The 17,201-nt window shown below is 46.8% G+C and overlaps 1 protein-coding gene across 10 annotated transcripts in view; it reads right to left on the bottom strand.

The window, feature by feature from the left end:
- Positions 1-17,201, bottom strand: part of MTCL1 (microtubule crosslinking factor 1) — a 126,139-nt gene that overhangs the window by 46,530 nt on the left and 62,408 nt on the right. For 7 of the 10 annotated variants that reach the window (XM_007974638.3, XM_007974642.3, XM_037982500.2 and 4 more), the window contains exons 4-6: positions 7,578-7,637; positions 6,368-6,445; positions 700-2,013 (exon numbers count right to left, since the gene is read on the bottom strand). In XM_007974638.3, the coding sequence (XP_007972829.3) occupies positions 700-2,013; positions 6,368-6,445; positions 7,578-7,637 (1,452 nt within the window). The remainder of the gene's footprint in view (positions 1-699; positions 2,014-6,367; positions 6,446-7,577; positions 7,638-17,201) is intronic. The other 3 variants (XM_037982497.2, XM_037982501.2, XM_007974639.3) reach the window with 2 other exon arrangements.

Below are 17,201 nucleotides of genomic sequence, written 5' to 3'. Positions count from 1 at the left end.
GCCACAGTCCAGGGCGGCAGCTGGGCCATGCACCCAGGCGAGGCTAGGACAGCAGTCCTCGGAGGCCCTCCGCGCCCTCCCCAGCGGCGGCAGGGCGGCACGAGCCAGCAGAGCTTTTCCACCAAAACCATCCTTCTCAGCACCGCGCTCCTCGCCCGCTTTGGCTGATCCTCCAGCGGGAATGGGGGCCTGGGCTGCCTAGGGCCTTGGACTGCACTGTGTCCCTTGAAACACACCCAGGAAGGGACGTGCTTGGTAGCGAGTCTGCTAATTATCCTGACTGTGACATGCGTTTGTCTTAGTCTCCTCACGGCTTCTTCAGCATGTGGCTGGTTGGTTGAAATACCAAGAGAGGAGCAAGGCCGGCCTGCGTCGAGCCCTATCGCTTCCACTGGGCTTAGCCTCGTGTCTGGGAGGGCCTCTAAACCATGAGCCGTGGCGCAGTTAAAAATAAGACAGGAAAAAGGAAAAAGAAACAAGGCAATACAAGAAAACTTAAAAAAAAAAAAAAAAAAAAAAAAAAAAAAAAACGGAGCCCAACCAAGAGAGAGGATCCGGTTGCCCCGGAGGCTTTAGTACAATGCAGATTTGAAATCATAACCAAGCAGCCGTGAGCAGCGTGAGCCCGAGTGCAGCAATGCCAGCGAGAAGGAGGAAGAGCAAGGCGGAGCAGGGAGGCGAAGCCACGAGCCCCCTTACCTGCAAGTCTGGGCCCAGCTCCTTCCCCAGGTTCCCGATGGGGGAGTCCCGGGACACGGAAGTCACAGTGGAGAGGAAGCTAGAGGACTCTGTGAGGTGGGGCAAGGGGGATAGGCCATCCCCAATGCGGTTCACCTGCTCCAGGAAGGCCTGAAGCTCTTTCTTGAAAGACTTCATCTTGGCGTTGATGGTCCCCAGCAGGTGAGGCTCCTGCTGGTCCCCCTCGCCCAGCTCCTCTTCACCCTGGAGGCCAGGCCCCGGCGAGGGTGCACCACCCTGCACCCCCGCGTCACGGAGGAACCTGTCGGTGTCCGCAATGAGGTGCTCCACCGTCCGCTCTAGCCGCTGGGCCTCGTGTTTTAGGGTCACTAGGCACTCGGAGTCCTCCCGGGCCTTCAGGAGCTCCGTGGCACACGGCTCGCTGGCCTCCGATGGCTTCCCGCTCCCGAAGCCCGACGTCTTCTCGAACATCTCCTCCGAGTCACTCTCCCCGCCAACAGGGCCTTCCCGCTTGGGCTGCGGCAGGCGGCTCTCCTCCCCTTCACTCTCCTTCTTGCCGGCATCGCTCTCGGCATCGCTGTCCCGGGGACTGGGGGCACGCAGCCCCAGGTGCGCTGCCAGGTCGCAGCGCTGGATGTTGGACAGCAGCGCATGGTTCTCGTGCTGCAGTTTGAGCACCTTGCCGCTGAGCTCGCTGATCTGCAGCCTGGCTGACTTCAGCTCCTCCTGCAGGGGGGCCCCACCCCCGGCACCAGGACTCGCACCCTCCCCGAGCCAGTCCGGCTCCCGGGGGGGCTCAAACTTAAACTTGCTGAGCTCGTGGGTCAGCTGCCGGTTGTGGTCTTCGATCTCGGAGATGGACCTCCGGAGCAGCTCCGCTTCCTCTTCCACAAACTGCAGGTGGCGGCGGAGCTCACTGGAGGACTCCAGGGAGTCGCCGAAGGGTGAGGTAGGAATGCTGGGTGCGTGGTCCCGGCCCAGGCCCTCCCGCTCCTGCTGGCCCCGCATGTCCTCCATCTCTGCCTTGAGGCCACGGTTCTCCACCTCCAGCTCCACGATCTTCCGGCCCAAGATGTTGGCTTCCTCCTCCACCAGCTTCAGCCGCAGCTTCAGCTCGGCCTCCCGGGTGCTGGGGGGCCCGCCTGCTTCCCCCGTGGGCAGGGGGCTGTCCACATCCCCATAGAGGGACTTGTACTTCTGGAGCTCCTGCTCCAGCTCGTCCTTCTCCCTTCCTAGCTTGGCCATCTTTTTGCGCATCAGGAAGGCTTCCTCTTTGGCAAACTGGAGCTGGCACCTCAAATCGGCACTGTCATCCTGCCAGGAGAGAACAGCCCGGGAGAAGGGTTATTTGAAAATACCAAATGTTCGTGTTTTTCATGATTCCCCTCACACCTCGCCCCCAATGCACACAAACATCAAACACCGATCTTCCCGTCGGTGCCGGTGAGTTACACAGAGAAAGAGCCAAGACGAAGCAGAGGTGGGCCTGGGGGCTTTGTGGAGGGGGCCTGTGAAAGGCCTACAGTTTGTTGCTTTGCCACAGAAACAAAAGAAACAAAAAAAATTAGTTTGGAAAAAAAAGTGCACGTGGAAATCATCATACAAGTTATGAGCGAAGAAGGGAAAATGAAATGAGGCGCAAAACCCAGCGGGAATGCGCAACCCCTCATTGCTCTGTGGATCCCACCTGGTTACTCACCAGCACCAGTGAGAGACAGCAGGACCCCTCACCAAGGCCTGGTGCAGGCAGACAGGGTTCAGAGCATCTTCCACCCTGCTGCACTCACCACCTCCAACGTGCAGACCTCCTTCTTTCAAAGTGCCTGGCAATCCACGAGGTCTGACCAGGATGGGGAAGTCAGGCCACCCCAAATAAGAGCTCAGCTTTCCCCTGGTTTCCTAAGGTACCTGAGACAGGGCAATTCGCTTCTCCCCATCCCGGTCTCCCCAGCCCTAATGTCCCACAAGAATGATATGACCAAAAAAATGAGGCATAAGCATGAGGGTGCTTGGAAGTCCAGGCGCGTACTGAGTCAGTACCGAGCCCCGGGTACTGCATACCCAGCCACCTGGGCTCCTTGCAGCCTCTCGCCACGCAAGTGCAACTTCAGAGCCTTTGCTTATGTTCCTTTCCCTTTAGTTGCTGTAACACAGCAGGAAATTAAACTCGGAGACCCAAGGCAAGGAGTTAAATGTTGGATAGTCAAGTGTATCAAAACCTGAGAAGTGTCCTCATAGGCCTTCCAGAGGGTTCTGGAGGATCCTCAAAGCTGACTCTGCTGTTCACAGCCTGCAATGCTTGGCTGAGGTCAGAACGGCACTTTTTGGATCCACTGGAAAATCAACTCTGCTTTGCAGGGCTGGTCTCCTTGTTTTGAAGCCAGATGAACTCCCCATTTTGGTTTTGCAAAAACGTTTTACTATTCACATCCAGCAGATGGGAAAATAACCGATTTCACAAATCACTCCTCTTTGATCGGCCATCAAAAGTTCCAAAAGGGCTTCAGCAAAGGTTTCCCCCATCACACAGAGGAACTGTCAACAATGGCTCTACAGGAGTCAAATCCCACAGCCCTCGCAGAGGAAAAGGCATCAAACTGCTCTCCAGGCCTGTCGCCCTTCTCTGGAACAAGTCAGCCCCCGGGGGAGAATTAACCCCTTCAGATCGTCACGTGTGCTCACAATGCAGCTTCTACACTCAGAGAGCATGGCTCGTTCTCTGCCGCAGTCTGGTCGCACACTCACAATTTGGAAGAAAGAGAAATGCCTCCCTCGGCACCTCCCAACTTTCCTCCTTCCACTCTGCCTGGGCCCTCCTTGCTCACCACGAACCCCATGGAAAGGGAAAAAACGGTATGACCAGGAAGGCTCAGGCCCACACCTACGACCAAGTGTGCAGCCACTGCCACAGGGAAAGCTTGCCCTGGCGCTATCTGTGCGTCCTCGGAAGGATGACATGCCCATTGTCATCTCTTAGCTGAGGACAAAACCAGGCCTGCTGGACTTGGGGTCAAACACGCTGCCCGGAGTCCTAGCTTTGCCCCTCCTACTGTCCAAGGGGCCTGGGCTAATCACAGACCCACAAGGTTGTGATGAGGGTCAAATGAAATAATGGTCTGTATATGATAAATCATAAACCTAAAAAGTGTATTTTTTATATATAAACTGGTTTGTATATGATAAATCACCATGCTCTAGCTCCCTGAAATTAATTTTCTTATTTGTCTGAAACACAATTAGTATTGGGTAAAGGAGCCAGTAAAGAGTTTTTTCCTTCTCTGCACATTAGGAGAATAACATATAAATGTCACATGGTCTTTGAGTCCTGAGAGCTTATCACATGAAGGATTTGGTTGGGTTTGGGTTAGGCAGACATAAAAATCAATCCTGTGACTAACCTGAAGTAAGACTGTGTGCCCTACTCACAACTACTGAGGCAAATGGGCTATCATCGCCACTGGGGTAACGACATATTTTTTGAAAGAACCTACACAGAATACATGGACTGTAAAAGACATACATTGTTATTTAATACTAATACTAGAGGAAAAGCATGCTTGTTTATCTGTTCATTCATTCTTTTTTATTATTATTATTTTATTTTGAGATGGAGTCTTGCTCTGGTCACCTAGTCTGGAGTGCAATGGTGCAATCCTGGCTCACTGTAACTGCCGCCTCCCAGGTTCAAGCAATTCTCCTGCCCCCTGCCTCTGCTCCCAAGTAGCTGGGACTACAGGAGCATGCTACCACGCCCAGATAATTTTTGTACTTTTAGTAGAGATGAGGTTTTGCTATGTTGGCCAGGCTGGTGTTGAACTCCTGACCTCAGGTGATCCAGCACCTCAGCCTCCCAAAGTGTGAGATTACAGGTGTGAGCCACCGAGCCTGGTCTTGTTCATTCATTCTTTCAGGAAGTATTAAGTACCTACTATGTACGAGAAGTTGGCAAGTTACTTTTAAACAACCCCAGCTTCTTAGAACTTTCGAAAGTAGAGCAAACAAAAAAGCACCTTTTCAATTTTTGTTAAACACAGATTTGTAAGAAATTCAAATATACAGACAGGTCTTTGTTGTTCCCATGAAGGAATGCAGTTTAAGCTAAAATACCTATCAACGGAGATGGATTGTAAATACTTAAAAGCTTAGGACCAGAAAACAGAGGAGTACCCTCAGCCCCATTGTTAATTTGAGAGCCAGTGTCCGTCCATTGTCAAAAATCATCTAAATGATCCCATCTCCACCTCTGAAGCAGAGAAATCCACAGCGGCAGAGATCACAGAGGGCAGCGCTGTCCAGCTACAGGGAAACTCGGCCCCACTCTCCACCCTTCTTGAACCTGGGACTCGAGACTGGGCTGGACAAGGTGGGGGCAGGGCCGCCTGCTGTGACCAGCGTCCACAGAAACTTGCAGCTGGCAAGGCCTTGATGTGGTGGAGCCAGGCCAGGAGGGGCGGGCGAGGGGCACTGTTGCCTGCATGGTACGGGAAGCTTTTGGCTCAAACGAGCGCGTGGACCAGGGACTGAGGCAATCCCACTCTGCCTGGTCCCTCCTTGCTCACCACAAACCCCGTGTAAGGGGAAAAATGATATGACAGGAAAGGCTCAGGGAAATAGCTGTGACCAGCAACTTGGGGTCTTCCCCAACAAGCTGAACTGAAACACTGGGGGAGGAGGATCATCTCTGAGAAGGGTCCTGAAACACGCTGGAGGTTACACATGCTTATCTGCACCCCTCATGCAGGCAGAAGGTCCCCATAGAGCCCTCAAATCACCTTGATTTCCAGAAACCTTCAACCTCACACCATTCCCCTCTGTCCACCATCCACTACAAATCGATCATAGAACAATTCTCTTCCGTCTCCTTGAACCTAAACCCAGGTCAGTTAAAGCAGCAAGATCCTATGACATACTCTAACGAGTGTCAATGTGTAGATTACCTGAGGATTGATAAAATGTCCAAAACGTCTTCTCATTCCTTAAAGAAAAAAGCTGTCAGTATGACAGCATGCTGTCATTTCCACTTGACAACCATGCATGCACTATGAGGCCTGCCACCAAGACTAAAGCAGCGTTGAGAGAAAGACTGTCCTGGAAGCCATGGGAGAGTGTGTATTAAATGAAGTCACACGTCCTCGGTGAGGTCGAGGCAGCTAGGGCAGGGCCCGCTGCACCTGCGGGGTGTTGTGTGCAGGAGAGGGGCGGCCTGAGGGAAGCTGAGCTCGGCCTGTTCTGAGTAGGGGAAGCCACTCCTCATAAGATGGGGAATCACAGCTTCAGCTCAGGCAGCGGGAGGCTGGATGCCCATCTTATGTTGTAACCATAGACTTCTTAAAACTCTGCCAAGACTCTCGCGGGGCGGTGGGGGCGGGGAGCAAGGCCGAGTCTAAACTGAAGGATATCATTTCTGGTTTCAAGAGATCATTGGATAACCCCAGGAATGTGGTATGAAAGCAGGTCAAGTCCAACTTTCCATATGACACACGATTCCTGTTGCAGGCACAGGGCAGGCATGGCCAGGAGGGGAGACACCCAGGGGCCCACCACCATCACCACCAGCGGGAAAGGCCTTGTCAAGCCACAGAAATATATCGCTCTCTGTATATATTCTTTGGCTTGCAAGTCAGCCGTCCAGCCAGCACCCCGAGCGGGTGACTGCCCGCGTGCCTACCTTGCGCCGGGGCGCCAGCTTCCTTTGGGTTTTGGTTGCGGGCCTGCAGTTCCCAGCGCGCTCCATTCCACCATTCTGCTGAACAGAAACTCCTTCCTCAATAATCCCGCCGGCTGGGCGGGCGTTCAACGCATCCCAGCTACCAGGGTTATCTGACACGCGCCCAAGGAGCAGCAGCTCCTGTTCTTGGCCCGTTTTACCCACGGGGCGAATGCTGTTCATTTCACAATGGGGCAGAATTTCCCCTTTTAAGGAAAAGATCTTCCCTGGGCAAGAGCCAGTCGATTGAAAACACTCTCAGCCCAGGAGAGTGTAAGTACCCAGCAGTGGGAGGCAGACTTTAATTTCCCTATTATTAATGGATTCCAAAGTGAGACTGGGAGGCTGGGGAGGGTGGAAGGGAACAGTTGAGCTTCCGTGTTCTGCTGCTGCAGGGGTCTGCCCCTCCTTGAATGATGCCCTGGGGATTAGTGAGTTTGGAGAATGGAGAAACCCAGGGGATCCTTAAGAGGGGAGTTCACAGGGACAGGGCGGCAGGAGGTCGGTGGAGGTTGCTGAGCTCTTAGTTACCCCGACTCATTGTGTCTCTCTAATTACCACTTGCTCTCAGAGTGCAGTGAGCTGATACCCCAATAACACCTTTGTTCTCTCCACCACCTAATGCTAGCAGCAATTTAAAAACAGAATCCAGTAAAACAGCTTTACAGAAAAGCTAAGAAAGTTTTGAAGAATGCATACTGTGCATCTAGAAAGGGCTGAGAATAGTTTACCTTCAATGAAGACCATTTAAGATATTGTTCAGCTTGCACATTAAAAAACAACAACAACATTCAAAACAGTGTCTTATGAATGACTCAACTCCACAGTGGCTGTTTTATTTTACTGCGTGGATGACTTTGAAGGTCAAAACACTTTTTACCATGTATAAGTACCTCAGGCCCCCAAACCACACTTAATTCTGTTTCACACAAAGCCAGTTCTTTTTCCTGAAGAAATCACCAGCTTGTCAGCATGGGGGAGAAACAAGAGGGAGGATCTGTGGGTTTGCAAAGAAAATGTTCACACTGTGGAGGACAGGAATGAGTCCACATGTTTGGACAGGTAATGTTTCTTTGAATGTTTTAAAGGCAAAACTAACACTGAAAAAAATTCAAAATGAGGTGACTTCACTTACAGGAGATGTAACATTAGAATGAAAACCTCTGCTTACCTGGTTAAAGGTTTTCTTCTCCTTGTACATTTCCCGAGTGCTTCTTCTTTTTAGGGAACTCTGAAATAGATCCAAGTGACATTCTGTGACCAAGGGCTCACATGTGACAGCCAGCATTAGCGAACATCACTGCCACGGGTGGGGACACACACACTGGACGGAGGCTGTTTCCCGCCAGAATCAAGAAACAACTTAGAGTCAATGTGTAAATGCAGTTGGAGAAGTTGGAGAAGGTCTTTGAATCTTAAGATTCTTAAAATCCTAATTATTGTATTTGGGGTATTCCTTAAGTTTTCAGTTTAATGACAGAGGAGAGTGGCTGGGATAATTTTAACAGTGCAGAGAAGGCAAGAAGAGGAGGAGAAAGGCAGGAAGCTTGGGAATAGATAACTCATATTTCTGGAGCTGGTTCACTTTCCAAATCATGTTTTGTTTGGGCTAATATGAGAATTAATTGGTGTTTCCTGGCCAGGTGCAGTGGCTCATGCCTATAATCCCAATGCTTTGGGATGCCAAGGTGGGAGGATCATTTGGGGCCAGGAGTTTACCTTGTCGCCACAAAAAAGATTTTTTTTTAAAATTTTCAGATGGAGTCGCTCTGTCTCCCAGGCTGGAGTGCAGCAGCGAGATCTCAGCTCATTGCAAGCTCCGCCTCCCGGGTTCACGCCTTTCTCCTGCCTCAGCCTCCCAAGTAGCTGGGACTACAGGTGCCCACCACCACGCCCAGCTAATTTTTTGTATTTTTAGTAGAGACAGGGTTTCACTGTGTTAGCCAGGATGGTCTCGATCTCCGGACCTCGTGATCTGCCCGCCTTGGCCTCCCAAAGTGCTAGGATTACAGGCATGAGCCACTGCGCCCGACCACGCAAAAAATAATTTTTAAAAACTTAGCTGGGTGTGCAGTCGTGTGCCTGTAGTCTCAGCTACTAGGGCGACTGAGGCGGGAAGATTGTTTGAGCTCAGGAGTTCGAGGCTGCAATGAGCTATGATCAGGCCTATACAGCCCTGTACTTTAAGCCTGGGCAACAGAGCAAGACCTTGCCTCAAAAATAAATAAATAAATACATAAATAAATAAACAAATAAATAACTGGTGTTTCCTGAGTGGCCAGATAAAAAGTGCTGTGAAGGAAGAAGAAAGGCGGCCCTTGTTTACAGAGAAAACCTAACTAGGTTGTGAAATTCTCAGAAAACCCACTCCAATTCATGGCTAAACCTCCATCTTAAAGATCTTACAAAGCTCATAACTTACTGCTAAGTGAAATGAAGGCCTTGGCTGTGTCCTTCAGTGCCTGGGAGCCCTGCCTAGTTTTACATTATAGACTCCAGGCAAGAAATTGCAAATACATCTGAAAATACAAACAGAAGTATGAGTAAAGGGGCCTAGGGGTGTCTGCAACAGACGAACTGGGAGATACGTCAGCTCCTGCAAAGGGAAAGTGTGAAGGCAGAAAGAAATGAGGAGTGAGAAGCCTCCTAGAGGAAAATGAACGTATTTGTAGCCTCTTAATCTGCAAAGATTAAGTTAATCCTGAGGAAAGCTGGGAGGAAGCAGGTGGGAAGCAGAGCTCTGCTGGCTCCAGACCTATAAGGCAAGTCTGCAAAAGGAAAGAGATTGTCCCCGACACCCACCTCCCTCCCCTCTGCACCTCCACCTCGGGGTCCAGGACCTCATCTGAGATCTGCTCAGAGCCCTGACTCTCTCGGCTTTATTCCTGGGCACCCACCCTGTATCAGAAGAGTTTGCAAAGGAAGCTCTATGCAAGTCACTTACATCGCAGTTAGAACTTCAGTTCATTAACTCAGTACTGTTCACATTTTAAGTGTCTCACTCTCAGAATGCCAGTCCTTGCCATTTGTTGGAAGAATCCTAGGTTAAGAAACAGTTAAAATTCTAGCTGCCCCTTGGCCTCTAGGAGGCTGGAGACCCGGAAAATATAAAATAGATAATTGAGAGAAGGCCCTCAGGGCAGAGGGCTGAAGAGGGCCACGGAATCACCATGGAGCAGGGGCGGCAGGCTCCCTGACTAACAAAGGTGGAGGGAACCCCAGCTGCAGAAGGCTTTATTTCCTTTAGCCTTTTTGATAAAGCGGGTCACACTACGAAGAGAACCAGTCTCCACCAACAGGTAAAGGTAGGCCTGTCTTAAGGACAGCTTGAATTTCTCCACTCTTAATAAGGAAGCTCGCCAAGATTTTCACCTTCATGCTTCAGTTAAGAGGTTTCTTTTGTTTGTTTTGTTTTGAGACAGAATCTTACTCTGTCGCCCAGGCTGGGGTGCAGTGGTACGATCTCAGCTCTCTGCAACCTCTACCTCCCTGGTTCAAGCGATTCTCCTGCCTCAGCCTCCCAAGTAGCTAGGATTACAGGTGCATACCACCATGCCCAGCTAATTTGTTTTTTAGTAGAGATGAGGTTTCACCATGTTGGCCAGGCTGGTCTCGAACTCCTGATCTCAGGTGATCTACCTGCCTTGGCCTCCCAAAGTGCCGGGATTACAGGCGTGAGCCACCGTCAGCGGCCAGAGGTTTCTTTTATTTGAATGAGCTGAGTGAGATAAATCCTGATGATTCAGCAGGCTGTCTCCCAAGCTTTAACCTAAGGGACTTAATTCCAGAGCTGTAATAGCAATCAGGGCCCGCAGTGAGTGCAGAGCCTGCTGTCCCTGGCTTTCATCACATTCTCCCAATGTACACACTGAAAGAAAACTAAATAGAAGTAAAATGAAAGCTAGAACTGGAGACACAATCTATGCAGAATCATGGGCTGCTGCGTTTCAGGCTGGAGGCTGGAGCACATTCTGGGTGGGAGCCCTTGGATGGACTCTTCTAGCCACCCCTACCCACCCCATGTCTCCCCTTCCCTTGCTGATGGGCTGTCAACTGTACCCCTGAGTCCTGCCATCCTTCTAGCAATTCACAGAACGGGCAGGGAGTCATGGGACGCCCCTCTCCATTCACAGTGGCAACTAGAATGAAAAACACTGCAAGGGTTAAAGTTTTAAAGTTAACCAGAGGCCAGGGGCGATGGCTCATGCCTGCAATCCCAGCACTTTGGGAGGCTGAAGTGGGCAGATTACTTGAGGTCAGGAGTTTGAGATCGGCCTGGCCAACATGGTGAAACCCTGTCTCTACTAAAAATACAAAAATTAGCTGGGCGTCGTGGCTTACACCTGTAATCCCAGCTACTCGGGAGACAAAGGCAGGAGAATCGCTTGAGCCCAGGAGGTGGAGGTTGCAGTGGGACAAGATTGTGCCACTGCACTCCAACCTGGGCAACAGAGTGAGACTCCCTCAAGAAAGAGAGAAAGAAAGAGAAAGACAGACAGAAAGACAGAGAGAGAGAGAGAGAGAGAGAGAGAGAGAGAGAGAAGAAAGAGAAGACAGAAAAGAAAGAAAGGAAAGGAAAGGAAAGGAAAGGAAAGGAAAGGAAAGGAAAGGAAAAAGGAAAAAGGAAAAAGGAAAAAGGAAAAAGGAAAAAGGAAAAAGGAAAAAGGAAAAAGGAAAGGAAGAAAGAAAGTTAGTTTAGTTAACCAGAAATTTGCAAAACCTGTATGAAGGAAACCATAGAACACTGAAGATCAACATAAAATAATGCTTAATGCTGCCTAATGGGAAGACCTTGTTATAAAGAGACCATGTTTCTTCCAAACCATTTTGGAAGTATGTCATTTTAACCAAATTCCTTAAAATACACACACACACACACACACACTCGAAAACAGTGTGTGTGTATGTGTATTTATACGTACTTTTTATGTGTTTGTGAGGGTGGTAAGAATGGACAAAATAATTCAAAAACTCATCAAGAACAGAAATTGGCAAACCATAGCCCTCAGGACAAATCAACCCACAGCCTGTTTTGTAAACAAAGTTTAATTAGAATACACCCTCATTTCTCACTGTCTATGGCTGCTCCGCACTGCAAGGGCAGAGGAGAGCACTAATGACAAACTGTTAGGGCCTGCAAAGCCTCAAACTACTTTACTGACCCCGATTTAGAAAAATAAATTGGTGAAAATTGCCAAGAACACTTTGAAAAGGAAAAATAATGACAATATTTGTGCTATTAGATATAAAAATACAATGGTTCGGTGCTGGTACAAGAACAGACAGATTAATGAAACTAAACAGAAAATAGATTAAAGAATACATGAGATTTTAACAATTGATACAGGTCATATTTTGAACTAGTGAGGAAAGGATGAACTACTTGGTATGTGTTGGTGAAACAACTATACACATCGTGAGATCAAAAAAGATGAGACACATACTATATTGAGATAAATCTTAGATGAATTAACATTTTAGATGCAAAAAAAATCATAAAGGCATGAGAAAAAAAAGATGAACTGATGTTTGTTCTTGGAGTATGGCCTTTATAAACACAGAAACAAAAGCAGAAACAGCCAGAGAAAAGATTGATAGATTGGTAAGATTTTTAACTTTAAAAAAAAATACATCAAAAGAAACCACTTACAGTATTAAAAGACAAATGACAAACCGGAAAGAAGATGATGTTTCTAACACATGACAGACAAAAGAGTAGTATCTTGCAAGCAACACAAAACACGCCTTAATAAAATAAACAGACGGCCAATAAACACAATTACTGACCATTAAAACACGTTTTTTTTTCACTTAGAGATTTATAGATTCAAAAAAGTAGGGCACTCAGTGTTAGCACGAACCCAGGAAGACGGGCACTTCTGTGCAGAGGAAGGGGCGGGAGAAACCCGCAGCATCTGGGGTGGGGGATGGTGGTGCAACTCGGCCTTACAAAGACACAGGTTGAGAGGCGTAATTCCACCTCTGGGAACATACCCTAAGGACCAGAGACATGCACCAAGATTTATGAATGAGAATGCTCTTCACAGCACCTTTTATCATCGTGAGTACTATGGAGGTATTACAATTTTTTCCTTTTATTTTACTGTATATATTTAAGATATACAACATGATGTTTTGATATGCTCATCTCAGAATACTTATAGTGAAATGATCACCACAGTTAGGCAAATCAACATAACCATTATCTCATACAGTTACCTTTTTTTCTTCTTCTTATTTTTTGTGGTTAGCATCCCTAAAAGCTATGCTCTTGACAAATCACTAGTACATCATACAATAGGACTCATTATAGTCCTCATGTTGTATACTAGATTTCTAGATACCGTCATGCTTTTGAAGACTATTTAAGGACACAGGAAATGCTTACAACACACTATAAAGAAAATACAGGCTGCAGACAGCATATATTTAGTGATCTCAAAATGCTTAAAATATATTTATATTTAACATATAACATGTATTAAATATGTATCATATATTAAATAATATTAATATATAACATATATATATATGTTAGGAAAGTGGCCTGGAGCAGGATACCCCCAAATGTTAATGGTCATCATGTTCACATGACAGAATTACTAGTGATTTTCACTTTCTTTTTTTGTGGCTTTTCATAAATGATCTACAGTAAGTATTATTTCCTTTAAAATGGAAAAAAAAAAAGGTCAGGAAAACAAAACTTGTATTTTAAAGATGTCAGAGAAAAGAGACTATCACAGATCTCCTATGTGGGACTGCAATAACAATTCAGTGGAAGTTATTCACCAGTTTCTTGGGTCTCTTCCCATAGGCTGATATTGTTTTCATCAGCTTGGTCCTTCGAGTATAGCCTATGCATATGTGGTTGGTTAAAAAGACCAGGAAGCCCCCTGAGGGTTGGGGAAACCGGCCAGGTACCCCACTGCATTACACATCTCCAGGCATATGGTCCCCTTGGCCAAGTGCCAAGCAGTCATGAGGAACAAGCACTGTGCCTCCAGCATAGAAACGTGCAGGCTCCTCAACGGCCACCTGCCAGGGTCTTGTCCAGTGTAGAGTGCTAGATGCCACCGGACCCTGGGTGAAGTAACCGCAGGTGTAGGACAATTTGTGTGCACATCAGTCATGCCCAGTTTATTCCTCTGGATGCCTCAGAGATCCAATGGAGAGTCTCTTCCAAGGAACAATGAAGGGAAGAGGTAAATGCAGACTATTAAATAACATGAACCCCCAGTGGGGGCTTTGCCTGGTGACTAATTCTACTCCCTCCTTTTAGCCTGACCAACTGCCAGCAAATCAACTGCATATTCCTACTGAAAAGGAAAAAAAATTAAGTTTGTGAATCCAAATTGAATCCACCTAAGGCTGATGCTTTGCTGAGTACTGAAAATGATTAAATAAAATACAAAGTTAGGCAATTATTTGGACTTTCATGTCAATTCTTAATGCTTCCTATTTTAAGTTGGCCAGTTTCTTCCAAATAATTTCAGAAAAATTCATAAGCTCCCAATGGCTAAAGTGTGTCAGAGACAGACTTTGAAAGTCTAAATTTTTTAAAAAAATTTAGATTGGTAATAAAAGGAGACAAATAAAAGTAAGGATGCTGTAAATTATAAGTCAGTATGGGAACAAGGATGTAGACGCAGACTGGTAATTTTCAGAATTCTTACAGATTCTTATTACTTAGAAAGTTTGTAGGTTTTTGGAGGGTAGTTTATAGCACACACAGGTATAAAATCAGATTAAGGAAATGAAGGTGCAGAGGTCTTCTTCTCCCTTTTAGAAGGAAGTTATTAAGATTCCTTTACTCATATTAAATTGGTCATGGGAGCTCACACCTGTAATCCCAGCACTTTGGGAGGCTGAGATAGGGGGATCATTTGAGGCCAGGAGTTCAATGTTGGCTGAGCAACATTGCAAGACCCCATCTCTATCATATAAAAAAGATTATTTTACCCATATTAAAGTTGTCATGTAAGTGCTAGAAGATGTGAAGGATGTGAATTAATCGGCCTCTCGTTCAGCCAGAAACACTACATCCTAGCTGGAAGATGCCCCCTCCCCCTTCCTCCTCTTCACTCATCCCTTTATTTGTTTCTATTCTAAATATTATGCCATAAGAGGCATTATTTATTTATGTTTTCACCTATCCCTTTAACAGTTCCGGGGAGCCTGCTTCCTTTCACACCATGGAGCTGCTTGTTTCACCTTGCACTGGAATTTCACAGCAGGACCCAATAAACACAAATCCCCTTCTCAGACCCAGTGGAAACCCTCCTTAGCCATAATGCAAAGGAAACCCTTTCTCCTTGGCCCCGTTAAGAGCACAGTAATGATAATGATATTAACAACTACCATATGTGTTGGGCACTCACTCATGCCAGGCACAATGCTAAACTCTCTTTACACATCTGTTATGGACTAAATGTTTGTGTCTCCCCAAATTCATATGTGGATGCCCTAATTCTCAATGTGCTGGTATTAGGAAGTGAGGCCTTCGGGAGATAACTAGGTTCCGATGAGGCCATGAAGGTGGAACCCCCACAGTGGGATTAGCGTCCTTTTAAGACGAGGAAGAGGCACCAGAGCTTCCTCTCTCTGCCACGGGAGGATTCATCGAGAAGGCAGCTTTCTGCAAGCCAGAAAGAAGGTCCTCACCAGAACCCAACCTGACCTTGGACTCTGCGGCCTCCAGAACTGTGAGCAATAAATGTGTTCTTTAAGCCCCTAGCCTGTGATATTTTGTTACAGCAGCCCAAGCTGACTAAGACAATATCTAATCTAATTCAATCCTGACGAGAGCCTGGGGACACATTATGTTATTACCACTGAGTAACAGACGAGAAAACTAAAACACAGTCAAAAGTGGGGTAATGTTTCAAGATCCCTTAAACTTGGAGATGGGCCACCAACCTGGGCCCAACCCTCAGCCTACATTCAAGGTCACAGCCCTCAGACCCTCAGAGCCACCTTCCAGGGATCTCATAGCCCAATCGCCCATATTTGGGCTGTTTTCTGGTTTCTTAGCCCCAAACTGCCAATTTTTCTCATCCAAAAAATCTTTGCCTTTCTTTAGCGAAAGAGCACAAAGGACTATTCTAGGAATGGTTACAAGTTGCTACATTCGCAGGTGCCTGATGGCTATGAAATAATATTTGTTGGCACTGATGATTTCTCAAAGGATCTGAGACTGCAGACAGCAGAATTCCTTATTTGGAAAAGTAAGACAGAAAACTATTATTAGAGGACAAATGTTGTAAGTAAATGAGGGAAAGAGGAGGAAAATTACATTGAGACACTTTGGCTAAAGAAGAGTGGAGCCATGAGCCACAGTATGGTTCAGGATTCCCAGTAGCCAAGTCAAAGAGTTTGGGAAGGCCCCAAAGGCAACAGCCTGTCCAGCAAGTGGAAGGTCAGGGTCACCAGGCCACCTGGGATGGACACAGATGCCCAGCACACCCCCCAGCAAATGCCACTTTCTCCTGGAGGAAGAACGCTGCACATGCAAACTCGGGAACATGACATACATTTGCTTTGCAGTATGAATTGGTTGGCTCATTTTAACCTTTGTGATATGTACCTTGAAGCCTAGTTTTTGGAAAAAGCTAGGTATGTTTTGGCTAAAACATACTATCACATAGTACTCTGAACCAACATTGCAAAATAAACTAAACCAAAGGTAATGAAGTAAAACTGTAAATTACAATTACGGTGCAAAGTAAAATTGAAACTGATGACCATGACAAAACTATAATGATGACTACACCCAAAACAAAAGTATCCTTCCCCCAAATTGCAAGAATCCCAACTCTGTGCACATCCATGCAGGCACTCAGCAATACCATGGAGCACGGTAGGAAACACGGAATCAGAATCATACATTTGAGAAAACCCTACAGATGAGCCCTTGGGCATTTACAAAAGTTGAAAGTCTGTAGAAACACATGACATTTGCCTGTCAGACTGAATATAAGGCTGTGTCTTTTAGAAAATAATTTGTTCCTGGCCTGGCGTACTGGCTTATGCCTGTATTCCCCGCACTTTGGGAGGCCAAGACGGGTGGATCACCTGAGGTCAGGAGCTCAAGACCAGTCAGGCCAACGTGGTGAAATCCTACCTCTACTAAAATACAAAAATTAGCTGGGCCCATGTGCTGATGCACACCTGTGATCCCAGCTACTCAGGAGGCAGAAGCAGGAGAATTGCTTGAACCTGGGATGTGGAGGTTGCAGTGAGCCAAGATCGTGCCACTGCACTCCAGCCTGGGTGACACAGCGAGACTCCATCTTAAAAAAAAGAAAATATTCTGTCCCGCCTCTGCCATTGGTCTAATGGAAGGAAACTACCAGTCCATCAAGAGAGGCAAATTACTTCCCAGTTTGATGAAATAATGCAAGAGAGTTAGAACTACTTTGACAACAAAACAAAGCTGAAAAATCATACAAATAAATGATATGTCAAAACGTTGCCCTCTTTTCAGAGAAAACTCATCTTCAGTTTTTCAGATGCATGTAATGTGAAAAAATATTTAACTGTCAAAGAGCACATAAGAAAGTTCTGAGTTACTCCTGAGACTATTTTATACTAATCCGCCAGCGTCCCCACAGACCCTCTGATTTGACTTTAAGTATCATTCTAATTACAGAGTACACCATTACAGCAGTAAAACTTTGTATACAGCTGTCAAAACTCAGGAAACGTGAACTAAGATCTGTGCATTTCTGTCCACATGAGTTTACTCAAAAAATATATAAACAAAAATTTAGCTCTAGTTAACAACGTGTATTTTGGA

Source organism: Chlorocebus sabaeus, chromosome 18 (genome assembly GCF_047675955.1).
Source record: "Chlorocebus sabaeus isolate Y175 chromosome 18, mChlSab1.0.hap1, whole genome shotgun sequence".
NCBI classification, from domain to species: domain Eukaryota; kingdom Metazoa; phylum Chordata; class Mammalia; order Primates; family Cercopithecidae; genus Chlorocebus; species Chlorocebus sabaeus.
Note: the sequence above shows the minus strand (reverse complement) of the source record. Positions and strands in the feature narration are given on the sequence as shown.